Here is a 27,701-nt window from a genome sequence, read left to right as displayed (position 1 = left end):
ATGAACAACTGTACACCCACAAATTTGATAACCTAGATGAAATGGACCAACTCCCTGAAAGACACAATCTACCACAAATAACACTGGGAGAAAGAGATCATCTGAGTAAACCTGTAACTATTTAAGCTGAAAAACAATAACTTTCCAGAACAGGAAGCACCACCATGCCCAGATAAATTCACTGATGAGTTCCACCAAAAATTTAGGAAGAAATTATGCCAGTGCTCTACAATCTATTCCAGAAAATAGAAACAGAGGCAGTATTTCAACTATACTATGAGGCCAGGAAAACGATTACCCTAATAGCAAAACATTACAAGACATTACCAAAAACATTACAAGAGAACTACAGACTAATATTACCTCAACAAAAATCCTCAACAGTTATCAGCAAATCATATCCAACTACGTAGAAAAAGATTTATACACGATGTCAAACTGGGATTTATCTACTGTATGCAAGATTAACTCAACAGTAGAAAATCAATTGTTACAATACATCACACACCCACAGACCTAAAAAGAAAAATCACATGATCATGATAACAGATGCAGCAAAAGAAGTGACAAAAACTGAACACTTGGTGCATGATAAAATTACTGTCACTGAACTAAGAATAGAGAGGAACTCCCTTCATTTGATAAGAATATTTACAAAAAACCTGTAAAAACCATATGTAGAGGGGAGAAATTCAAAGCATTCCCCAATAGGATCACAAACAAGGCAAGACATATATTTTGAGATGTTTTTGTAAATTTCTGCTTCTTTTGTAATCTTCTTTAGAGACTATGAATGACACAGAAAGAGTACTAATGATTCCCTATGGATCTTTCAAATAAAACAAAATGAAAACACCTTTTCATAGACCAAATAAACACAAGAGCACTACTCAGGTAATATTCTTCATATTAAAATCACTATGGAACTATTATGTAGACCTACTTACTTTAAAATTTTAAATAGAAACATTTCAAAAACAGGGAAATCTTGTAAAACAGTACTTTCTCTATTAACAGTATGTATTTTTGCTAATTGTAACTTTGTTTAAACATTTAAAAGTTTAATAATTTGTACAGTTATAAAACCTAATTATATTAACTGAATACACTGTTAGAAAAGTAATGTGCATTTAATTTAGCAAAATAATCTCCATGAAATAAACACTTACTCTCAATGATTCCTGGAAGGAGGAGGCCTGGTACTGTGCATACTTAGCAATTGTAGTATGAGATCTATTACTTTCACAGTGCCAGATTTTCTTTGTTCCAGTGGGATCCCAGTTTTCATCTGCTGGTTGCAACAACTGTGTCCTCACCTCTACTTTGTGTTCATTGTTAGCTTCTACCAAAGTTTTGGTAGAGAAAAGTCCAAGATCTTCATGAATAAATAAATTTTGTTAATAAATAAAACTGTATTTGGTAAAATGAATGTTTCAAAAGTACTTGAACAAACCTGCACAGCAGTCCCATGAAGCATTACATCTAACCATCATGACAGGGTATTAACAAGGGACTGAAGGAAATAGCAGGATCTAATTTTACCTACATGTTACATGCAAAAGGTCTTCTATTATCTAACCTAAATCACTCATGATGCCTAATAATACCAACTTAAAAACCCACCCAAAATTTGCGTGTTAAAAATGTGCTAAGGAGACATAAAGGAGGGGAGAACATTAAAATAAAAACTGAAAAAACTGGGAAAAAACGCATTTCTGCCAGTGTTTTAACAAATGCAAGACAGGAAAAGAAATGTTCCAAGTTTTTTTTAAACCTTACCCAATTTAAGAACTCCAGCAAGGCCACGTATTACTGTAACAGGGTTTTTGGGATTTATACAAAATTGATGTAATGGAGGAAAGAAAGCATCACGCTTATTTTCCAACTGTAAAATTCAAATATTGTGTTAGATTTCAGAAAATGACTAAATATAATCCTGAGAATATGTTTTCATTTTTTTGTCAGGCATTTTTACATTAACAATGTACCTTAGCCATTAACATTGAATGCTACATATTACAGTATTTTATCATTAGTCCTTTCAGGAAAATCCTATTAGGAGAAAAATCACTATATAAGTTTATTTTTTTTAAAATGCATTTAATAAATTCTGAAATGATGTTATTAACTTCTGATATCGCGTTAACATTCACAAATGATTTGAATAGCTTAATAGTTCAAAGGTATTTCACAAGTTTACTTATCAAGTGTACTTCCTTAATTCCTGTATAGAAGAGGTAAAGAAGTAAAATTTTAAATTCAACATCATAAGTATTTTAAAAACTATTATCAAAATAAAAAAATGATTTGATAAGACCCACAAAAGATAAATTGCCATTTTGCATTTCTTCCCACAAAGTTCAGTTTCAGAGGCTTAGTTTCATCTTTATATCTGGACCTTCCTTCACAGCAAGCTATCAGTAAAGTTTCATTTGGTAAAGGATTGATTGACACAATGTCTGGTTAAAAAGAAAGGGCTAGATTTCCAAAATGCTCTATTATCTATAACATCATTCTAAATACTTCAATTTTTTACTTCTGTCTTAGAAGGTGATTGGAAGGACTTTTTTTTTCAGAAACTCTAAAAAAAACATAGAAACCTTTGATTTAACTAATACCAACCATATTTCTTTACCAAATGCCTAATTTTCTGAAAAGTAAAAACATTTAGCTTCAAATTGAAAATTTATAATTAACTACTTATATTTAACCTTTCCACTAACATGCACTAATCATCATTTTTATATCCTCAACCACTTTTTTAGTTACAAAAAATTCTTTTTTAAATTGAACCATAACATCAAGGTCCATATGATCAGCAGACGGCAGAGATTTAGAAGCATGTTAACAAAAAACACATAAGACCAATTACCTATTGCTATTCAATTACCTATTGCTATATAATCCAGTTCATAAGTGAGAAGACATTTTAAATTTAAATATTCTCTTCAAAAAATCTTTCTTGAATACACCTGTGGTCAGTAACTTTTTCTACAAAAGGACAGATGGTAAATATCTTTTGTTCTATGAACTACCTATGCTCTTTTGCTACTAGTTAACTCTGTCAGCTTAGTACAAAGCAGTCAGACAACATGTAAATAAATGAACATGACTATGTAACAAGATTTCTATTCACAAAACCAGGCAGTGGACTGTATTTAGATTGAAAGATATCATTTGTGATCCTCTGGGATACAAACATGGTTTTACAAAGTTTGTAACTTTTGGGAAAAAATTAAATTTTCCCTAAAAGGATCTATACTGGTTTAAAAATATTTCTATAAAGACAGACAAGTTCAGACACTTGACATTTCTAGTTAGTTGATCAGACTCACATAAATACTAGGTGTGGGTGGATTCAACTTGTCCTTTGGCAAGGGTGGGTAAGGTGAAGACGGTGGTCTTGGAGGTGGACATTTATCCAACAAAATGTGACTATTAGATAGGCCATTTTTATCTAGATTCCTAGAAAACAATTAGAAGAAAAATATCAGTTTTATTGTAATTTTAAAAACACAAGATTAAAACAAGAGAAAATCTTAAGTTCTGTGTATAGGGCATTTTAGTATATTCATATCCATTCAAAAAAAAAGTTAATTTCAAAGAATAAATATACTATATCCACATAACATCAATCATTCACAAAATATTTTTCCTAATAGTTTTCCAATTTATTTCCTCACCTAAAGAATATGAACTCCATTTCTTTCCTATTTCACCTTTAGATTTGTTTCATTTAATGTTAAAAAAATAACTTGAACCAAAATATTTTAACTACCAATAATTTCACAGTAATATTTATCTCTTTTCCTTCACCATATTTCCAGATTACCTTTGTGACTACTTTCAAATCTAGGAAGACCATTTGTTTTTTATTATCAAAACTGACTTTCTGTGCAGCTCCCTAAGATTAAGCAAGAATCCAGTCTACTATAGTTACAGACTATAATTTTTAAAGTGATTTGTATAGTTGCTAAACATTCTCACATTGTATATAATTATTACGTGATGGTATTTGGATTATTTTTTTCATTCATTGAAAGGTATATTTGGTAAGTTATAAATTCTTAAAATGTAAGAATATTGCTTCCAAACTCTCTCTTTTTAATATAAACCCATTATGGGGATATTTTTAAATTCTTAAAATTTTAAACTCAGAAAACAAATACAGAAACCTGTTAAGCTTTTGAAATCATTCAAGTTGTCATATTCAAACACTTAAAGTAAAAACTAATCAATGAATTAAAATACATAAGGAAAACAGCACTTAAAAATTAAATTTCAGATAAGAATCCAAAAGCTCTACTTTGGAAACTGAAATAACTATACACTATATTTCTTCAGAACAAATAACCGTATTTCTGAAAAACAAATTATATTTTAAATTTTCAAATTATACCATTACACAAGCTGAAGCAAAATAACCATTCCTTGTTTAGCTTTACTTTAGCTAAAGAGAAGAAAAGCCTGAAAATCAGGATATTTTGATAGGACTAATGAAAATTAAAGTTTCAAATGGATTAGTTATCAACTTTGAGATGCCGTAATAAACAGCTTCCCGTGTGTATAACCTATTTTTTAGCAACAAAGAGTTGTGATTTTTCTTCCCCCTGGCTGAGCCCTGTGTGCCTGCGTCCTGGGTTGCTTCCCTGACCAGGGGTCAAACCCAGCACCTTGGCAGTGAAAGTGCGGTATCCTAATCATTGGACAGCCAGGGATTTCCCTTGGATGGGGTTTATAGTTATGAATTAGACTGAAAATGCAGATTTCTCTATTTTTAAAGAAAAGAATTTACAAATATGAATTACATTAAAATTTTATACTTAACCACCAATTAAGTTTAAATGCTAAATCAGCATCTAGGTTTCATTATCTGTCCACAAGGCATAATGACCCATGTGTTTAACATTTTTTTTTATTCACTTTTATTTTATTTTTTTTATTTTATTTATCTATTTTTTTGCGGTACGCGGGCCTCTCACTGTTGTGGCCTCTCCCGTTGCGGGGCACAGGCTCCGGACGCGCAGGCTCAGCGGCCATGGTTCACGGGCCCAGCCACTCCGCGGCATGTGGGATCTTCCCGGACTGGGGCACGAACCCACGTCCCCTGCATCGGCAGGCGGACTCTCAACCACTGCGCCACCAGGGAAGCCCTAACATTTTTAAATTTAAAAACAGAATTGATCCTAACTTATAAAATCCACAGAACTGTTGCTTACAACAAAAATACATATCTGAATCTAACAGAGAAAAAAATTCAAGTACCCTCGTTAGGCCAATGCAGTAAGACTCAATTATCTCTGTATAATAAAAGGAATCAGTTTCAATGCTGAATTACTTATCTGTCACTCTGTGTATTTTCCATGAAATGATTCAGTTTGGTTACAAAAACTTGTTTTCCAGAGACAGAGATATGATACAATATAATATAAATATCTTATAATACCCTAATATATGGATCAAGTGTTTGTGCTTGAAAAAAATTTTATAAGCTTATTTAACATCCTCTATATGAAAAATGAGACACAGTGACAGGAAGTGACAGTTTGTATAATTCTGCCTGTATGGATTTTATGGTCCCGTAACAGAATAAAGTATGAATATATAGAAAAGTCAAGTAATGGAAAGTAAAAATAGATTTGAAAATTGGTGTGTGGGGGGGGAGATGAAGCATGATCAAGGGATCCAAAACTAACCAATCACTTGAAATGCTGAACTTACATTTTAAAATCTAAAATCTTAACAGAAGCAAAGATGCTATAAATGCAACCAAAAGGAATGAAACAACAGCAATTTAAAATTTTAACAATACTTAAAAAACTGGTGAGAAATGTAGACAGAGAAAATTGTTCAAACAGTTCAATGAAATAAAATCTAATGATTCCTTAGTATGACCCTATCAATGGGGGTCAAATCAGACTACACAGATATTTACCAAAAAGAACTGATAAATGTTTTTGAAAATAAAGGAACCATAAGTTTTTTTCTCTGTTAAAATACCTATCAACACTAATGCATAAGGATAGGGCTGTGAATAACAGAAAACAGATTAACTTTTAAATAGGTATGACTGCTTTTTTTTTTTAATGTGGATTATTTTTTGAAGTCTTTATTGAATTTGTTACAATATTGATTCTGTTTTATGTTTTGGTTTTATTTGGCCAAGAGGGATGTGGGATCTTAGCTCCCCGACCAGGGCTTAAATCTGCACCCGCTGCATTGGAAGGGGAGGTCTTAACCCCTGGACCATCAGAGAAGTCCCTGACTCCACTGCTCTTCATGAGAAACTTTTTACCATAAAAATGCAACAAGGAAAGAAATGAAGTTGGGAAAAAAATGGAAGTGGGAAAGACTAAGGGTACCTCATTATTGCAGAAATGTATTACTACATAAAAATTATTTTTAAAATATCTTACTTTAAAATATCTTATTTTAAATTTACTTTTACTATTCTTTTTTTTTTTTTTGGCGGTACGCAGGCCCCTCACTGTTGTGGCCTCTCCCAGTGCAGCTCCGGACGCACAGGCTCCGCGGCACGTGGGATCTTCCCGGACCGGGGCACGAACCCGCGTCCCCTGCGCTGGCAGGCGGAATCCCAACAACTGCGCCACCAGGGAAGCCCTAAATTTACTTTTAAATATAACATTTAAATACAAAAAATGAAAGGTGCTCTACAGATAACTCATATACAATTTAGATTTTCTCCTCAATAAGTTTCTTAATCAGTCAGATTACACTCTCACACTTATGATTCTTTGAACTAATCTGAATGCTGAGTCCTGAAAAGAACACACCACTATCAGATAACACAACTGGTCCCCATAGGACAGTTATCATTTGCTGTCTTGGCTCTTTCTCTAAGCTGGATAATAATTTTATCCTCAATTTTCAGAACCTGTCCTTTTATTCTCTTTCCTCCATCCTTTCTTTTCTTTTCTTTTCCTTGCTCTTAGCTTTACAATTGTTGGAGATGGTGAAAGGTTATATATACCTTCACTAGTAAATTGGTAGGCATATCTACTGGAAAAACCAGGCATCCACAGGAATCTATGGCATTTTCAAGTTATTTGCAACTTATAAAAACAAATTTACACATCTGCAGTAATAAGGCAAAAGTCCTTTTACTACTTTCTGAGCCAAAAATTAAGAATGTTACCCTGAATTAAATGTTTACATACGTTTCATATATAAGGTGAGAAGATTAAAATTTAATCCACAATGAAAGACAAAAACTTCTTAATTTGATTTTCACAAAATAATAATTATTTCCATTTCTCTATTACTCTACCCTAGGTCACTGCAAGTACAAATTATATAAATATTTACAAGTCTTTCAGTTTAGAATTTTGTCAGTAACACATACTCAATGGTTGACTGGTGATGCCTTCTAATAAAATCATTTAAGTTCCTCAAAAATCTCAACATGTTTTAGTTTCAGCAATACAGAAGACACATAAAACCTCCTAGTTTCAGGAAGAGATAGTCATTAATCAAGAATATTTTTTAGGGGTTTCCCTGGTGGCGCAGTGGTTGAGAGTCCGCCTGCCGATGCAAGGGACACAGGTTCGTGTCCCGGTCCAGGAAGATCCCACATGCTGCAGAGCGGCTGGGCCCATGAGCCATGGCCGCTGGGCCTCTGCGTACGGAGCCTGTGCTCTGCAATGGGAGAGGCCACAACAGTGACAGGCCCGTGTACCGCCAAAAAAAAAAAAAAAAAAAAAGAATATTTTTTACATTTGACATTCAAAACCTGCATTAAATAAAACAGTCAAGGTAGATTAAAAAATAATCTTTAGGTCACATAGTTAATAGTATATATTTTCTATTTTATTTCATTTCAACCTTAATTAGAAAGACCTTTTTAAAACTTAGTATATTATTATTCAAATTTCAAATGTTATGTTCTAAAAAATTGTACAGAAGCATTACCTGTGGCATTCTAACAAACCTTCATACAGGTTTTATTCTCCTATACAGAACATTTATGAGTAACTGTGAGAAATAATTTATTGTTTAATTTTAGATTAGATTTTATTGTGTTTAATATGAACAGAATAAAAACACTACTTTAAAAATTGTATAACAGGTGCTGAAAAATTCACTGTGGTGATTGTTGGCACACATCTGAAAATACACTAAAAACCACAGCATTGTACATTTCAAAGACAAATTATGAGGTATATGAATTATCTCTCAATAAATCTGTTTTCAAAAAAGGTGGATTTGAATCTGCAGAATGTGGAAATCTACAGTTTCACAATATTGAAGAAAGTGTTCCTCATTCTTAGTCTTCTTTTTTGTGTGAAGGCAATAAAACCAATTAAAAAATAAATTTTTGAGGCCCATTCTTCTAAGAGTAGCAGAATATGGCTTCTCTTCCCAGGTAGTCTATTAACATTTCTCAATCCTTTCTTCCTTTCTCTTGTCCCTCCTACTTATTAGTTTATAACCTCTTCTAGAGTCACACAAAATGTTACCAGAAAGAAAACAAATAGTAAGGTTTCCCAGGCTTTGCTGTTTTCTACCAAGTATCATTTAATCCATTCTCTGGTTTCAATCCCCAGAGTAAGGTCAATCACAGAGAAGCCAATAACAACTCCAATAACAGATCAGTAAGGCTACAGACATGCCTCTCAGAGAAAGCAGGTTGTAGAAAAATGTTTTTCACATGTAACACACTGATATGATATAACCATAATACTGACATACAACAAAGTTAGATATGAAAGTTATTTTACACAAGTGACTATATTATCACCTTTTACATAATTTTTATTTCTTATAAAATCAAATATTATTTCAGTTTTCTGATCAAGTCAGGAGTCAACTATTTTCACTTTGTGATACACTTTTTCATACTAACCTGCATGCCTTCAGAACTTCTGTGGAATTTGAGTATATGGACACAGACATTGATGGTATGATCTGATGATCAGTTTTGGGGCTAATTGTAGGCAGGTCTGTTTTACTAGAGCTCTGTGAGTTCTCTAGCCGCTCTCCATTAATTGTTTGTAACCTAATGTGAGCACTGTTAAGGCTTGTAATACCACGTGTGGTTGTCTGCTCAGTGGATTTTGGAGAGGGTGTTGTGGTGGGAATGACTGAAGAGGGTGAAGAGGCAACAGAAGTATTAGTCTTTGCATGACTTTCAGGGTGAATATTATTGACTTTGTCACAAGCTCCAGTCACCATACTGTCACTGCCTTTTCCAACCAACAAAGTAGAGATCTGAGGATTGTACGAAATTAAATTTGGTGATGTAGAATCTCCATGGTTTGGACTGCAAACAGGTTCTGCCATCAGCTGCTGAACATGATTAGAAAGTCCCTTGACACTAGCACAGCCATTAAGTGTGTCTCCAGTGTGCCTGCTTATTTCAGGCACTGAAGATCTACTTCCTGAAGATGTGCTCTCTTTGGTAAAGGTAATGCCTCGTTGTCCACCTGAGGTAGCAATATGAGAGTAGAGGTGATTGAAAGCAGTTCCCTGTGTTGAACTGCTAGGCAGCGCTCTATGTCCAGTCTGCTTCTGAATACCAGTGCTAGCCGCCTGGAGATACTGGGCGGGACCAGTGGAAAGTGAAGGTTGTTCATCATTAGATCCTGCTAAATGTGAACTCTGACCTTTGTGAAGCCCCTAAAAAAAAGGAAATAAGACTTTAAAAACCCAATGCTGTGGGTTTCAACTGAATATTATGCAAACTCCCAATGCATACAAAAACAATACTGAGGGTTAAAAATTTTAAATAAAAGGAAAGCAAACAAAATTGTGAAACATAATATAACCAAAATCCTAACAATTATTTTTAAAAGTCTCCATAATCTGCTGACTGAAGTGGTTAGTAATCTTTAGGTAAAATTATGTAGCTGGGCTGCTTAACTGATTTCATTTATTAGTGTGGCAATATGTTTCTTCACATAAGGCTTTGAGAATTTTTATTATTCAATTCAGATACTTACATTTTCATCTTAAGAGAAATGTATCAGTAAATTTAGATATGGAAAACCATGCATATGGTCATTACCAATTAAATCCATGAACACTAAATAAACCAATCTACAATGCATTATGTTAAACACAGAAAGTACAGGGGCTTCCCTGGTGGCGCAGTGGTTGAGAGTCTGCCTTCCGATGCAGGGGACGTGGGTTCGTGCCCCGGTCCGGGAGGATCCCATATGCCACGGAGCGGCTGGGCCCATGAGCCATGGCTGCTGAGCCTGCGCGTCCGGAGCCTGTGCTCCACAACGGGAGAGGCCACAGCAGTGAGAGGCCCACATACCGCAAAAAAAAAAAAAAAAAAAAAAAAAAAAAAAAAAAATCACAGAAAGTATATTTATTAATCCTTTAAAATTACCACTGAACCTATAATGTAGATCTAGGAGCTATCCTCAAAGAAGCAAAACTATAAAATTTATGAATTTATTCCAAGGAATAACTTATACAGATTTCCATCCTCATTCTCTGACACCCCACAATCCTAAAAGACATTCTAAGTGCAGTGTCCCCACCGCACTTGACTGGAGGATAGTACTTTTCCTGAAATTCACATAATTAGGAGAATATACTGATCCTATTAAAACATTCTGGTGAGGCAGTTTTTCAAAATTAGAAGTTTGATACCAGAGAAAAGATATTTCACAGAACAAAAGTCATGCTATTTTTACCTGAAATTTGTCCTTGATGGCATAAACTGCCCTAAGAAGATTCTCATTATATTTTATTGACAAAGTAACTAAAAAAATAATTACCAGCAACACTAATTAAAGTCATGGGAACAGTAAAAGAATAATTTAATAGTTTCCAGACATGAAAACTAGTAACTTCTCTAAAGTTAGAAATATTAAATACACATATATTTCTTACTGAAAACTCCATATTAAGTGGTACCTCAGAGCCCTAGAGAAAATTTTAGAATTGCTACTTCCTGAGATAGTAATTAGTTCCATAACAAGGCTAAAAGCCTTTTTCTTCATTGTGAAATGTGTCAGTAATAACGTACAAATTAATAAAAAATGAACTCACAAGTTATAAATATACAAACGTCACTGTCAATCATCTACTTAAAATTTGACATCAGGCCGAGTTTGAAAATCCAGTATCAAGCTCTACCATTTAAAACACCATGAACTGATTTTTAATCAGAAATATTATCTATACACTAACCACTTTCACATTGGACACATTAAAAATGGATGTCGGTAGGGAAATCCAAAGTTCATTCATGATCATCAAAACTGACTGACAAATGAAATAATTAGAAAATAAGCAGCCAGGTTAAAAAGTAACAATTTTATTACTCCTCAACCTATAAATCAAAGTATTTTAAGCTGATAAATTCTTTTACAGGGAATCCACGGTACAGTAAAGCAAAGGGAAAACCTGAGAACTAACTGCAACTTTCAATGTATTCCTGAACTGACGGTCAATATTCAAATGAAGGACTGTAAACGCAACACAGAACCTAATAATTAGCAGACCACTAATCTATTATGTAGAAGGGGGAAAATCATTAAAATTTAAACATAAAAACAAAAGATAATGGCTACAAATTTCAGGGGACAGCCCTCAACAAACAAGTTACTAAGATGGAGTTTTAAAAACTCCAGGTTAGAAAGAGAAAGCAGAAAGGCTATTGATTAAAAATGACCAGTTATCAAATAAAAAATGGCTAAGTATAAAAGAACAGACTTCCAAACACAATATATGAAGAACCCAAAGCAGAACGCTTCTCATATTGATGAAAAACATTGTTACAAAAAGTTCAGAAAAATGCTAAGTACCATAAACACAACTGCACCTAAAACATCATAATAAAACTGCTAAAATGCTACAAAGAGGCAGCAAAGAAAATGACATATTAAAAGGTAAAATGATCTCATAAACAAGACTCTCATAAAACATGAAATCTAGTAATCAGTGGAATAACATGTTCAAAATACTCGTAAGAAAATGAATGCTAAGTGAGAACTCTATGTAAAGTGAAAGTATACTTCAAAGATAATGGTGAAAGAAAGACACTTCTAAAAAAAAGGCACCAGCAAGCACAGAGTTAAAGGAACATTAAAAAAATATGAACAGAGGGCTTCCCTGGTGGCGCAGTGATTGAGAGTCCACCTGCCGATGCAGGGGACATGGGTTCAAGCCCCGGTCCGGGAAGATCCCACATGCCGTGGAGGGGCTGGGCCCGTGAGCCATGGCCACTGAGCCTGCGCGTCCGGAGCCTGTGCTCCGCAATGCGAAAGGCCACAACAGTGAGTGGCCCACGTACAGCAAAAAAAAACCAACCAAACAAACAAACAAACAAAAACTAACAAATAATTCAGCTGAAAGCAAATGACATTACATAATACCTCAGGAACACAAAAAAGGAACAGCAGAAGAAATTTTAAAATGTTGATAGATGTAAAAGACTGTGTGTGTGTATATTATTTTAAATTACTTTTCTTTTAAACATACAAATGTTAAAGCAATCGAAACACTGCAATATTAACTTTATACACATTTATTAATACACATGGCAATAAAATCATAAAGAAGGCAGACAAAATGAAAGCTGCTATTCTATATTTAAATAATTCAAAGATATACCAACAAATATTTGCCAAACACAAAAAAGGCAGTAAGTATGGAAGAGAAGATCAGAAAACAGATGGGACATAGCTAGAAAACAAAGAACAAAGGAGGCAGTGGAAATTAAGACAACGTTAACAACAACATTAAACACAAATAGACTGAACATTCTCCCCGCCAATGAGCAAAGACTGTCAGACTGGTTAAAAACATTAATATCCCACTATATGCAGTATGCAAGAGACATTTAACTTCAAAGATATAAAAATGCTGAAAGTAAAGGAATGACAAATGATATTTAGTGCAAACAGTAACCAATGCAAGTTGGTGTTAATAATACCAAAGAACACATTACTTTTCAAGTTCACATGACTGTCTAGGAGAAAAAACAACTCTTACTAAAATTATAAGAATTAAAATCATACAAAATACATTCCCTGAATGAAATGGATCAAAAATAATAAAATCTCAGAAATAATGAAATTCTGATTAATAAACAGAATTCTAAATACCCCAAATCAGGAAATTACAACAGTAATTACAAAATACCTTAAGGAAATGATTTGAACATAAATCAAGAATATAACTGTATTCATAATCACATAAAAACATGGCTGACAAAAGAGAACTAAGTAAATGGAAAGCTACTATGTTCATGGCTCAGAAAAATTAATAATTTGACTTATATATACAACACAATCCCTACTAAATGCCAGTAGGCACTTTTGGTACAAACCAACATGCTGAGCCAAAAAATTATATGAAGGTACAAAAAAGATAGCAAAATCAAATCAACTTTTAAAATAACTAACATGTTAGAGCTATATCATCCAAATTCCAAAACATAAAGTTACAGTGATAAAGACAATATAGGATTATTAAGAAAAATAATATTGATTAGCAGAACAAAACAGTTAAAAAAAATTTAAAAACGTGGTAAGTTAGTTTCTAAGTTGGCAAGGTGGAAAGAATAAAAGTTTTTCATAAATTATGCTGAAATAACTGGATATTCACAGACAAAATATACAAATACTAACTCAAAAAAAAAACAGAAGTGTGAAATAGAACTGTAAATATTCTATAACAGGATACAGCAGAAAAATTTTCAAACCTTGGTTTTGGCAAGGATTTCTTATATGTAATAATAAAAACATTAAACTTTAAAACCTTTGAAAAAAGATCTTCAGCAAAATTAAATTTTTCCATTTTAAAAGACATTACTAACAAAGTGAAAATACAACTTAAACAACAGAAAGATATATTTGTAAAACCTATGTCTCTTGCAAAACCTATGTCTCAAACAAAACTTGCACTCAAAACATAATGAAATTTACATCATCATCATTTTTAAAAAAGGCCTAAATACAAAAACTGCAAATAAGCACATGGAAATATTAGTTACTAGAAATATATAAATTAAACCTTATCAAGAACCATTATACAGCTAGAATAAAAAACTATCAATATCAGGTGTTGACAAGTATATGGAATAAGTGTGGCCTCATACATTGCTATTAGGAATGAAAATGGTTCAGTCACTTGGATATGAGTTCAGAAAATCCTTAAACAGTTTAAACATTTTATCATCTAACTCAGGGACTCCACTCATACAGACTCCAAGATATAGAAATGAAAACATATTCACACAAAGATTTTTATACAAATGTTCATATCAGCACTGCTGATAATTTTTATGACTGAAAGCAGAAAAGACAAATTCTAAGTTAATAAATAGATTAAAAAATAAAATATATTCATGCAATGCAATAATAAAGCACCACATACACGAAAAGGTAGGATTCTGTTCATTTTGATCCCCATAAAAGTAAATGTTAAAGACATAAAGCAAATTTTTGGTTCCCAAGGACAGGGACTGAAGAAGGAATGGATTGCAACTTATGAAGAAACTTCTTTAAACAGCATTACAGCAACAGACATACAACAATATTTACCAAATATATTTTGTTGTGTGTCTATTATTTGAATAGGTTTATTAAAGTGTACATAAACTGTACCTCAACAGACTATTAGAGAAAAATAAACACATATCATTCATCCATTCAAAGCTCTCATACATTTTCCCCCTCACAAAAACTGAAACTCAGTATCTTTATAAACATGGATATAAGTAAAAAAAGGTCTACCTAACTGTTCTTACTCAAAACTAATAAAGCTATTTATCCATCCCTAGGTCACAATTCTCAGCCATACTGGCCATCTTGAATATGAAAACACAATCTCATAAAATTTGTGAGATGCACTCAAACTAGTTGCTGGCGGGAAATTTACAGAAATCAATACATATGACAGAAAAAGAAAAGAATCATTTAAGTTTCCACTATAAAACAAAATTAAATCCAAAACAGCAGCAAATTAAATCCATTGTAAGAGCATAAGAAGTGTTAAGAATTAAAAATAAAGTCAATAAAATTGAAAATAGAAGAGGGCAAATGGCAAAAGCAAGAATAACTACAATCCTGCAGCTTGTGCAACAAAAACCACATTCACAGAAAGGCAGACAAAATGAAAAGGCAGAAAACTATGCACCATATGAAGGAACGAGATAAAACCCCGAAAAAACAACTACATGAAGTGGAGATAGGCAACCTTACAGAAAAACAATTCAGAATAATGATAGTGAAGATGATCCAGGACCTCGGGAAAAGAATGGAGGCAAAGATTAAGAACATGCAAGAAATGTTTAACAAAGACCTAAAAGAATTAAAGAACTAACAAACAGAGATGAACAATAGAGTAACTGCAATGAAAAATACACTAGAAGGAATCAACAGCAGATTAACTGAGGCATAAGAACAGATAAGTGACCTAGAAGCCAGAATGGTGGAAAACTCACTGCCGCCAAACAGAATAAAGAAAAAAAAAGAAAAGAAATGAAAACAGCCTAAGAGACCTCTGGGACAACAATAAATGCACCAACATTCGCATTATAGGGGTCCCAAGGCAGAAGAGACACAGAAAGGGCCTGAGAAAATATTTGAAGAGATTATAGACGAAAACTTCCCTAACATGGGAAAGGAAATGCCCACCCAAGACCAGGAAGTGCACAGAGTCCGAGGCAGGATAAACCCAAGAAGAAACACACCAAGACGGACAGTAATCAAACTGACAGAAATTAAAGACAAAATTATTAAAAGCAACAAGACAAAACTAACAAAAAACATACAAGGGAACTCTCATAGGTTAACAGCTATTTCTCAGCAAAAACTCTACAAGCTGGAAGAGAGTGGCACAATATATTTAAAGTGATGAAAGGAAAGGACCTACAACAAAGATCACTCTACCCAGCAAGGATCTCTTTCAGATTTGACGGAGAAATCAAATGCTTTACAGACAAGCGAAAGCTAAGAGAATTCAGCACCCCCAAAGAGCGCTACCACAAATGCTAAAGAAACTTCTCTAAGTGGGAAACACAAGAGAAGAAAAGGACCTACAAAAACAAACCGAAAACAATTAAGAAAATGATAACAGAAAAATACATATTGATAGGTACCTTATATGTGAGTGGATTAAATCTCCTAACGAAAAGACAACAGGCTCGCTGAATGGATACAAAAACAAGACACAAATATATGCTGTCTTCAAGAGATCCACTTCAGTCCTAGGTACACATACAGACTGAAAGTAAGGGGATGGAAAAAAGCTATTCCATGCAAATGGAAATCAAAAGAAACCTGGAGAAGCAATACTTGTATCAGACGAAATAGACTTTCAAATAAAGAATGTTACAGGAGACAAATAAGGACACTACATAATGATCAAGGGAACAGTCCAAGAAGAAGATATAACAATTTTAGATATACATGCAACCAACATAGGAGCACCTCAATACATAAGGCAAATGCTAACAGCTTTAAAAGAGGAAATTGACAGCAACACAATAATAGTGGGGGACTTTAACACCTCACTTTCACCAATGGACAGAACATCCAAAATGAAAATAAATAAGGAAACAGAAGCTTTAAATGACACAATAGGTCAGACAGATTTAATTGATATTTATAGGACATTCCATCCAAAAACAGCAGATTACACTTTCTTCTAAAGTGCACGTGGAACATTCTCCAGGATAGATCACATCTTGGGTCACAAATCAAGCCTTGGTAAATTTTAAAAAACTGAAATCACATCAGGCATCTTTTCTGACCACAACGCTATGAGATTAGAAATAAATTACAGGGAAAAAACGTAAAAAACACAAACACATGGAGGCTAAACAATATATTACTAAATAACCAAGATATCGCTAAAGAAAACAAAGAGGAAATCAAAAATTACCTAGAGGGCTTCCCTGGTGGTGCAGTAGTTGAGAATACACCTGACAATGCAGGGGACACAGGTTCAAGCCCTGGTCCAGGAAGATTCCACATGCCGCGGAGCACCTAAGTCTGTGCCCCACAACTACTGAGCCTGTGCTCTAGAGCCTGTGAGCCACAACTACTGAGCCCACATGCTGCAACTACTGAAGCCCGTGTGCCTAGAGCCCGTGCTATGCAGCAACAGAAGCCACCACAATGAGAAGCCCACACACTGCCAAAAAGAGTAGCCCCCGCTCTCCACAACAAAGAATGGCCACACACAGGAATGAAGACAAAACACAGCCAAAAATAAATAAAGTAAATAAATTAAAAAAAAAAACCTAGAGACAAATGACAACAAAGACATGACCATCCAAAATGTATGGGATGCAACAAATGCAGGTCTAATAGGCAGTTTTATAGCAATATAATACTACCTCAAGAAACTAAAAGAATCTCAAATAAACAATCAACCTTAAAGCTAAAGGAACTAGAGAAAGAAGAACGAACACAACCCAAAGTTTGTAGAAGGAAAGAAATCCTAAAGATCACAGCAGAAATAAATGAAATAGAAACAAAACAACAGCAGAGAAAAGTAAAATTAAAAGTTGGTTCTTTGAGAAGATAAACAAAATTGATAATAAACCTTTAGCCAGACTCATCAAGAAAAAGAGGAAGAGGACTCAAATCAATATAATTAGAAGTGAAAAATAGAAGTTACAATGGACACCACAGAAATACAAAGCATCAAAAGAGACTACTAAGGGAGGAACACTCCCAAATTCCTTCTACGAGGCCACCATCACCTTGATACCAAAACCAGACAAGGATGTCACAAAGAAAGAAAACTACAGGCCAATATCACTGATGAACACAGATGCAAAAATCCTCAACAAAATACTAGCAAACAGAATGCAACAGCACATTAAAAGGATCAAGTAGGGTTTATTCCAGGAATGCAAGGATTCTTCAATATACACAAATCTATCAATGTGATAAAACATATTAACAAACTGAAGGAGAAAAACCATATGATCATCTCAATAGATGCAGAGAAAGCTTTTGACAAAATTCAACACCCATTTATGATAAAAAACCCTGCAGAAAGTAGGCATAGAGGGAACTTTCCTCAACATAATAAAAGCCATATATGACAAGCCCACAGCCAACATCGTCCTCAATGGTGAAAAACTGAAAGCATTTCCACTAAGATCAGGAACAAGACAAGGTTGCCCACTCTCACCACTCTTATTCAACATAGTTTTGGAAGTTTTAGCCACAGCAATCAGAGAAGAAAAGGAAATAAAAGGAATCCGTATCAGAAAAGAAGAAGTAAAGCTGTCACTGTTTGCAGATGACATGATACTATACATAGAGAATCCTAAAGATGCTACCAGAAAACTACTAGAGCTAATCAATGAATTTGGTAAAGTAGCAGGATACAAAATTAATGCACAGAAATCTCTGGCATTCCTATACACTAATGATGAAAAATCTGAAAGTGAAATCAAGAAAACACTCCCATTTACCAATGCAACAAAAAGAATAAAATATCTAGGAATAAACCTACCTAAGGAGACAAAAGACCTGTATGCAGAAAATTGTAAGACACTGATGAAAGAAATTAAAGATGATACAAATAGATGGAGAGATATACCATGTTCTTGGATTGGAAGAATCAACATTGTGAAAATGACTCTACCACCCAAAGCAATCTACAGATTCAATGCAATCCCTATCAAACTACCACTGGCATTTTTCACACAACTAGAACAAAAAATTTCACAATTTGTATGGAAACACAAAAGACCCCGAATAGCCAAAGCAATCTTGAGAACGAAAAAAGGAGCTGGAGGAATCAGGCTCCCTGACTTCAGACTATACTACAAAGGTACAGTAATCAAGACAGTATGGTACTGGCACAAAAACAGAAAGATCAATGGAAGAGGCTAGAAAGCCCAGAGATAAACCCACGAACATATAAACACCTTATCTTTGATAAAGGTGGCAGGAATGTACAGTGGAGAAAGGACAGCCTCTTCAATAAGTGGTGCTGGGAAAACTGGACAGGTACATGTAAAAGTATGAGATTAGATCACTCCCTAACACCATACAGAAAAATAAGCTCAAAATGGATTAAAGACCTAAATGTAAGGCCAGAAACTATCAAACTCTTAGAGGAAAACATAGGCAGAACACTCTATGACATAAATCACAGCAAGATCCTTTTTGACCCACCTTCTAGAGAAATGGAAATAAAAACAAAAGTACACAAATGGGACCTAATGAAACTTCAAGCTTTTGCACAGCAAAGGAAACCATAAACAAGACCAAAAGACAACCCTCAGAATGGGAGAAAATATTTGCAAATGAAGCAACTGACAAAGGAGTAATCTCCAAAATTTACAAGCAGCTCATGCAGCTCAATAACAAAAAAACAAACAACCCAATCCAAAAATGGGCAGAAGACCTAAATAGACATTTCTCCAAAGAAGATATACAGACTGCCAACAAACACATGAAAGAATGCTCAACATCATTAATCATTAGAGAAATGCAAATCAAAACTACAATGAGATATCATCTCACACCAGTCAGAATGGCCATCATCAAAAAATCTAGAAACAATAAATGCTGGAGAGGGTGTGGAGAAAAGGGAACCCTCTTGCACTGCTGGTGGGAATGTGAATTGGTTCAGCCACTGTGGAGAACAGTATGGAGGTTCCTTAAAAAACTACAAATAGAACTACCATATGACCCAGCAATCCCACTACTGGGCATATACCCTGAGAAAACCGAAATTCAAAAAGAGTCATGTACCAAAATGTTCATTGCAGCTCTATTTACAATAGCCCGGAGATGGAAACAACCTAAGTGCCCATCATCGGATGAATGGATAAAGAAGATGTGGCACATATATACAATGGAATATTACTCAGCCATAAAAAGAAACGAAATTGAGCTATTTGTAATGAGGTGGATAGACCTAGAGTCTGTCATACAGAGTGAAGTAAGTCAGAAAGAGAAAGACAAATACCGTATGCTAACACATATATATGGAATTTAAGAAAAAAAAATGTCATGAAGAACCTAGGGGTAAGGCAGGAATAAAGATGCAGACCTCCTAGAGAACGGACTTGGGGTTATGGGGAGGGGGAAGGGTGAGCAGTGACGGGGCGAGGGAGAGTCATGGACATGTACACACTAACAAACGTAGTAAGACAGATAGCTAGTGGGAAGCAGCCGCAAGGCACAGGGATATTGGCTCGGTGCTTTGTGACAGCCTGGAGGGGTGGGATGGGGAGGGTGGGAGGGAGGGAGACGCAAGAGGGAAGAGATATGGGAACATATGTATATGTATAACTGATTCACTTTGTTACAAAGCAGAAACTAACACACCATTGTAAAGCAATTATACCCCAATAAAGATGTTAAAAAAAAAAAAAAGATATCAGTTCTTACAATCTCAGTTTATGGATTCAATGCACGCAAATGGAAAAAATTCCACCATTATTTTTATAAATGTTAACAAAGTGATTCTCGAGTTTATATGAAGACACAAAAGACCAAAATATCCAACACATTATTGAAGAACAAATTTGGAGGACTGACACAACTTTATTTCATGATTTAGTATAAAGCTAAACTAATCATGGGAGAATGGTATTGGCAAAAAAAAAAAAAAAAAAAAAAAAAGGACAAATGATCAATGGAAAAAAACATACACCAGATAAATAAACCCACAGAAATACAGTCAACTGATCTTTGACAACGGAGCAGAGGTAACACAATGAATTAGAGATTGTCTTTTGAACAAGTGGTGCTGGAAAAAATGAGAATCCACATTTGAAAAAATGAACCTTTGCACACATCTTACACTATTCACAAAAATTAACCCAAAGTGGGTCACAGACTTAAATGTAAAATGCAAAAGTATGAAACTACATAGGTAACATAAGGTAACATAAGGGAAAAGTCTAGATACCTTGGGCATGGCGATAACTTTTTAGATATACTTCTAACATATGGTCATGAAAAAGAATTGATAAGCTGGACATTATTAAAATTTAAAACTTCTACTCTATGAAAGACACTATCATAGAGTGAGAAGACAAATGGAGATAGGGAAACTATATTTAAAAAGACATATCTTATTAAAAACTGTTACCCAAAATACAGGGGGGAAAGCTATTAATACCTAATAGTTAAATGAACCACCCAATAATAAAATGGGCGAAAGAGGTAAACAAACAGCTCCCCAAGGCACATATACAGATGGCAAATAAGCATATGTAAAGATGCTTCAAAAATTATTAGCGGGGCTTCCCTGGTGGTGCAGTGGTTGAGAGTCCGCCTGCCGATGCAGGGGACACAGGTTCATGCCCCGGTCCAGGGAGACCCCACATGCCGTGAAGCGGCTGGGCCTGTGAGCCACGGCTGCTGAGCCTGCGCGTCTGGAGCCTGTGCTCCGCAACGGGAGAGGCCACAACAGTGAGAGGCCCCTGTACCGCAAAAAAAAAAAAAAAAATCATTGGCAATAGTAAATTTTAACAATGAGATACCCCTACCTCTCTTTTAGTGTTACTAAAATCCAAAACACTAAGGCCATCAACTGAACGTGTCCCCAGAAATGTTATGTTGAAATTCTGTCTTGACGGTATCTGGAGGCAGGCCTTTAGGGGTGATGAGCTTAAAAGTGCAGAGGCTTTACGAAAGGAATCTGTGTGCCTTATAAAACAAACCACTGAGGCTGATCCTTTGCTATCTATGAGAAATCTGACTATGAAAAAGGTTGAGGGCCCTCAAAAGACATCATAATTTGCTGATGGCTTGATCTTGGACTTTTCAGACTCCAGAAGTATAACAAATACATGTCTGTTGTTTATAAACCACCCAACCTATAGTACTTTGTATCTGCCTGAATTAAATAAGCAACTCTCAATTGGTGGGAGAAGCTAGAGCAAAAAGAAGCCTCAGTCACTGTGAGAGGCAAATGACCATCAAAGTCCCTTTAGAACAGCAGTCCCCAAACCTTTTGACACTTTTTCCACAGGGGAGGAGAGAAGGATGATTCCTACGCATCACATGTACTGTGCACTTTCTTTGTATTATTACATTATAATATATAATAAAATAATTATACAACTCACTATAATGCAGAATCAGTGGGAGCCCTGAGCTTGTTTTCACTTGCCACTCACTGATAGGGGTTTGATATGTCTACAAACGATTTATTATGGTCTCTGTGCAGTCAAACCTCTCTGCTAATGATAATTTGTATTTGCAGGTGCTCCCCAGCACTAACATCACTGCCTCAGCTTTACCTCAGATTATCAGGCATTAATTCTCATAAAGAATGTGAAATCTAGATCCTTCACATGTGCAGTTCACAGTAGGGTTCGCGCTCCTATGAGAATCTAATGCTGCCACTGATCTGACAGGAGGCAGAGCTCAGGTGGTAATGTAAGTGATGTGGCGCAGCTGTAAATACAGATGGAGCTTCACTAACTTGCCCACTGCTCACCTCCTGCTATGCAGCCTGGTTCCTAACATGCCACGGACCAGTACCAGTCCTTGGCCCGGGGGCTGGGGACCCTGTTTTAGAAGACAGTTATCAGTTTCTTACAGAAGTATTGATAGTAGTCTAACAATATGATCCAATAATCATGCTCCTCAGTTTTTGCCTAAATAAGCTGAGAAGTTAGGTCCACACAAATCTGCATGTGAATTTTTATAATAGCTTTACACTATAACATTCTGGAGAAGGCAACTATATAGACAATAAGAGTATCTGTGGTTTCTCCACATTTAAGGGAGGCAGGAGAAATAGAGAGATGGAGCACAGGATACATTTAGGACAGTGACTCTATTTTGTTCTTCTGTGAAGGGGTTGCAAGTCATACACACCGGTGAAAACCTACACAATGTGCAACAGAGTGCATCAGAATGTAAATTATGGGGGTTAATTAACAATGAAGTATTAATATTGTCTTAGCACTTGTAATTAATGTACCACATTACTACGAGATGTTCAGGATAGCGGAAACCATGGATTGGGAACTTTGGGGGACTTTTTGTATTTTTGGCTCAATTTCCTATAAACCACTTAAGAAGTGTTCTAAAATGTAGTCAATTAATAAATTTAAAGAAGAGGGTGTTTAAGAAATTCCTATCTCTACATCAAAACTTTTAATAACTCCCATTTGCCCTTCACAAATTAAGCTGCATCCCTTGTGTTCCCTCTTCATAAACTACACTGTAGCCACATCTGTACTACCTTTCTGCTTTTAAATTCTGTTTTCTGTGACTGTAACATCTTGGTTCTCACCTAAGCTACTTTCTCTGCATAATGCAAGTCACATTTTATTGTAATTTATGGTTGGTGAAACCTTATTAGTCTTTTTACCACATTAAAATAAACACTTCACAACTGGCAGAGCACTTATTATATGCAGAAAATACTTCCAGTTATTAAATAACTGCAATTAAAAAACATGGTCATGATGCCTTAATTCATTAAGCAACAGGATTTAAAAGAATTATAAGGCTGTGCTTTCTTCCTTCTTTGCCTTTATCTCTAATAACCTAATTTACGTATATTAATTTATACTGGATAAGGAAGTAACTCACGTGCACAGATGAGCTGACAATGTAGTATTAATACTGTTAACAAAATTCTCAGATAATTGTGAATTATTTAAAATTAGTTTTTAAAGATAATATTTCTTATATTTTAATTTCTTCTCTTCAAAATGTATACAAGTTAAAGAAAAACCTACTATATAAGAACAAACAAAGCAGCTAATCTTTCTTTTACCTGAGTGGAGTTAGATAGCTGTTTTCTCCATGGCTCTTCTGTGCTGCTGGTCAGGTTTGTGCAGTTATGAGGTAGAGTGAGTGTGTTTTGCTGCAGATAAGGCACATTTCCATTACTTCCACTTCCTGTTATATAATTATCGCCTACCAAAATCGTGTCCGTACTCCCTAGCGTTTTTGATGTGCCGCAAGGAGTATCGCCTGCAGAAGAAGGTCCACTGGACAAAGGTACTTCAAGCTGAGAGACACTAGGTACTCTGGGTAGAACAGCAGTTTGTCCTGTTTGTCTCATCTTCAAAAACAAAAACGAAAACCTGTTTGTATGACTTTGAAATGTATAATCAATACATTCCTAACTTTATCAAAAAAATTAATCTCGCTAGATTAAAAAACATACATTTTAGAAATAAAATGCTATGTTCATATGGGTAAAGCACAACCTTTTTCACTATATGCTAAAGAAAGCTCTCATTAGTGGTATAAGGGCAAAAGAAAAGCACTGAAAATTATAACTTAGTAATTTATAGGCCTTATTTCCCATCATAAACTAGGGGATTTCAAACAGCCATTCCATTACATTTATACCAAATCCCTGATAACAACCCTTAAAACAGCTCCACCTCAGTATGAATATTTTGTTCATTATAAAAAAATAAAAGTAAGCCTACGGAACACACTGGAAATATGCAAAAAAACGTAAAATACTAGCTGTTATTTTCTAAACTAATTTGTGGCTATTTAAAGAAAGTGAACTGTCCATTAGTGATATTTAAAGCTCAGATATATAAATTCTATTGACTACACATAGGAAGTAGAAATATGTATTAAACTCTAAAAATATATTGTATTCAAGAAAAATACTTAACATAATGATAAATATCGGAATGAAAATGGTATACATACTTGTTGCATTAAGACAAGTTGAGTTTCCAACTGTCCCAGAATCAGTTTCTGTGCCGGATTTAAACTGTCTCTATTTATGCGCAGCTGTTCCAAGTGCTGGAAAAATGAAAAAGTATTCAAAAAAATAAATAAGTCACTATCAGGCAAAGTGTCACTGAAAAGATTACAAACACAGAACTTTTGAAGTGAAACACAGTGATTTCTAACCAAAAGTAATCAGTCCCAAAATGAAGTCCTTACAAAAAGCTAAGAAAAAGTAAAAACACAAGAATTCATCCAAAGAAGGTAATTTTTATGTTTTGAGTTAAATACATGGACAGGAAATCACAATCTTCAAAGAGAAAGCTGTTTAACTGTAAGATGTGTTATAACAGCAATGCTAATTAAGAGCAACATCGTTTATAAAATACTGGAAATGATATAAAAGTCCAACAATAGAAAACCAGTTGAATAAAATGTGGCTTCCGAGGAATTTTAAAATGTAGTATTATGTAGCCATAAAAGAACAAGGAAGTGATACAAAGACATGAAAAGGTCTCAAAGATACATCTTTGGAGAAAGTGAGCCAGGAGGGAAGACAAGGTCCTGATACTTACACATAGCATTCTACCTACATTTGAATAAAAGACAAAAGGCAATCTATGAGACCAGCATATTTTCTTGTACATGTACAATGTATCTCTAGTAACAAAACAAAAAAACAAAACAAACTTTTGATTATTTGTAGGAAAGGGAAATTAAGTGGATGGAGGCAGGAACTGGAAGGACTCTTTATACCTGTGCACCCTATATTCTAATAATTCGGGGTTTTTAAAATAAATTTATTTATTTATTTTTGGCCGAGTTGGGTCTTTGTTGCCATGCGTGGGCTTTCTCCAGTTGCGGCGAGCGGGGGCCACTCTTCGCTGTGGTACGCAGGCTGCTCATTGCAGTGGCTTTTCTTGTTGGGGAGCATGGGCTCTAGGCACGCAGGCTTCAGCAGTTGTAGCATGCGGGTTCAGTAGTTGTGGCTCGTGGGCTCTAGGGCTCAGTAGTTGTGGGGCATGGGCTTAGTTACCCTGTGTCATGTGGGATCTTCCCGGACCAGGGCTCAAACCCGTGTCTGCTGCACTGGCAGGCAGATTCTTAACCACTGTGCTACCAGGGAAGCCCTCTAATAATTCTTAAATTTCAAACATATGAATATATTGCTTGTTTTAAAAAGGTAAAAAACAAAAATGAATTATCTCTATTCCTCTGGAAAATGTAGGTTCATTATACTTATGTTCGTTTTAATTTACGTCATGTTTGAATGGCTTACTGCCATTCAATTTTAAGAATACCCAGAAAAGCTTAAAGTTTACTACCTCGACTGCATTAAAACATGGTGTTAAAACCGTCAAAAGAATATTTCATACCTGTAATTTCTGTGGTGTCAGACACCATGAATGAACTTGTTGCTGTACTGAAGTATGTGAAACAGTATGGTCACTATTCCAGTTCTCAGAACTATTCTGAGGAAAATTTATTTGTAAAAATTAAAAAATACTTGGTTAAAACTCATACACCAATAATTATGACTAGTGAGATACCAAATGACTAGGAATTGGAGTATTTACACATAAATAAAGCTTATCTTTTAAAATCGTTAAAAAAAATTTTTAATGCATAATCAATTTGGAAAATTATGAATTTGAATTGTCATTCATTCTTTAACTTCACCTTAAAAGGCTCATATCTAAAAATGACTCAAAACTCTAACAGGTTATCCATTATATCCAACACTTAATTTATTTTAACGTCTGAAGTGGTGATATAAAGTACATTAAATTCATAAAAGCAGGGAAATGAATAAAATCACTTGATGAACATAAAGTTATCACTACTTTCTATATTTCTATCACTACTTTCTATAAATGATGCTACAATTTCAGGGTAGGAAATACTGCTTATAATAGCAAAATAACAAAACCTTTTCAATCTCTGATGTACATAGTTTAAAATTTAAGACAGGCACAATTACAGACTTTTAGCTTCACTTCTGATTGGGATTTTCCATTTCTCTAAAATGTATATATACCTTTGTTGGACTAGATGTTCTTTTCCTCTTCGCAGGACTGGACAGGCCATCTACTTCGTTAGAAGTAATCATGCATACTGGCAAGGGCTGTTGTGAAACTGGCGTTTGACTGAGGCTTAATACAGGTTCAGTATTTGGATGATGAACTTTGTAAGCCTAAGGATCACAGAAGTAAAACAAAAACATGGTTCTACATATTCTTAATTCATGCATTCAAATTACAAAACTTTATAAGCTGCATACTTTCAAAACTATGTGGACATCATGAATTGCAACTGAAAATCAAAATCAAATGATTCATCAATGGAGGAATGTGTATCTTCTTTTGAAAAACTTAGTTTTTAAAACATTAAATAAACCACTGTGTAACAGTCCCTTAAGAAATCCCTTTTGCAGCTTCCCTGGTGGCGCAGTGGTTGAGAGTCTGCCTGCTGATGCAGGGGACACGGGCTCGTGCCCCGGTTTGGGAGGATCCCACATGTCGCGGAGCAACTAGGCCCATGAGTCATGGCCGCTGAGCCTGCATATCCAGAGCCTGTGCTCCACAACGGGAGAGGCCACAGCAGTGGGAGGCCCGCGTACCGCAAAAAGTAAAAAAAGAAGAAATCCCTTTTAAAATCATTAAACTATACAAAAGTTTTAAATTGGTACCCAAAGTTCCTTCCCATATCAGAGGAAGTTCTATTTTGATCTAAAATCCCTTTACAATTAGATATGAAGGATTTTAATTTTTTAAAAAAGCCAATTCTACTGTAATTTAAGTCTGATCACTACCAACTGGAAAGAACCCTTAAAGCTGGGCACCTACAGAAGATAACCCAACTTCTCACCTGCTGTGCTGTGTTCATGGCACCCTGCCTGGAGGTAAGCTCTGCGGGTATTGGTAGGCTCCATGCCTCCTCAATACTAGGAAGTAATTTAGTTTTATTCTGTAGACTACCTTGTGGAAGGTTACACAACTGAGCCTAGGAAAAATTATGTAAAAAGCAAATTTAACACAGGACTACTTGAGTAATTAGCAAGTCCACCAAAACTTC

The 27,701-nt window shown here is 34.9% G+C and overlaps 1 protein-coding gene across 13 annotated transcripts in view; it reads right to left on the bottom strand.

Annotated features, from left to right (window-relative positions):
• The window catches only part of LOC117310661 (lysine-specific demethylase 6A-like), a 165,273-nt gene that overhangs the window by 35,750 nt on the left and 101,822 nt on the right, over positions 1-27,701 (bottom strand). For 10 of the 13 annotated variants that reach the window (XM_033850369.2, XM_033850368.2, XM_073799792.1 and 7 more), the window contains 9 exons: positions 27,495-27,629; positions 26,665-26,820; positions 26,003-26,098; positions 24,606-24,701; positions 23,704-23,994; positions 8,864-9,636; positions 3,336-3,465; positions 1,780-1,885; positions 1,170-1,375 (listed from right to left, as the gene is read on the bottom strand). In XM_033850369.2, coding sequence (XP_033706260.1) covers positions 1,170-1,375; positions 1,780-1,885; positions 3,336-3,465; positions 8,864-9,636; positions 23,704-23,994; positions 24,606-24,701; positions 26,003-26,098; positions 26,665-26,820; positions 27,495-27,629 — 1,989 coding nt within the window. The remainder of the gene's footprint in view (positions 1-1,169; positions 1,376-1,779; positions 1,886-3,335; positions 3,466-8,863; positions 9,637-23,703; positions 23,995-24,605; positions 24,702-26,002; positions 26,099-26,664; positions 26,821-27,494; positions 27,630-27,701) is intronic. The other 3 variants (XM_033850362.2, XM_033850366.2, XM_033850361.2) reach the window with 2 other exon arrangements.

The sequence above is a fragment of the Tursiops truncatus genome, assembly GCF_011762595.2.
Source record: "Tursiops truncatus isolate mTurTru1 chromosome Y unlocalized genomic scaffold, mTurTru1.mat.Y SUPER_Y_unloc_2, whole genome shotgun sequence".
NCBI lineage: Eukaryota > Metazoa > Chordata > Mammalia > Artiodactyla > Delphinidae > Tursiops > Tursiops truncatus.
This window is presented reverse-complemented; position numbering and strand designations above follow the sequence as displayed.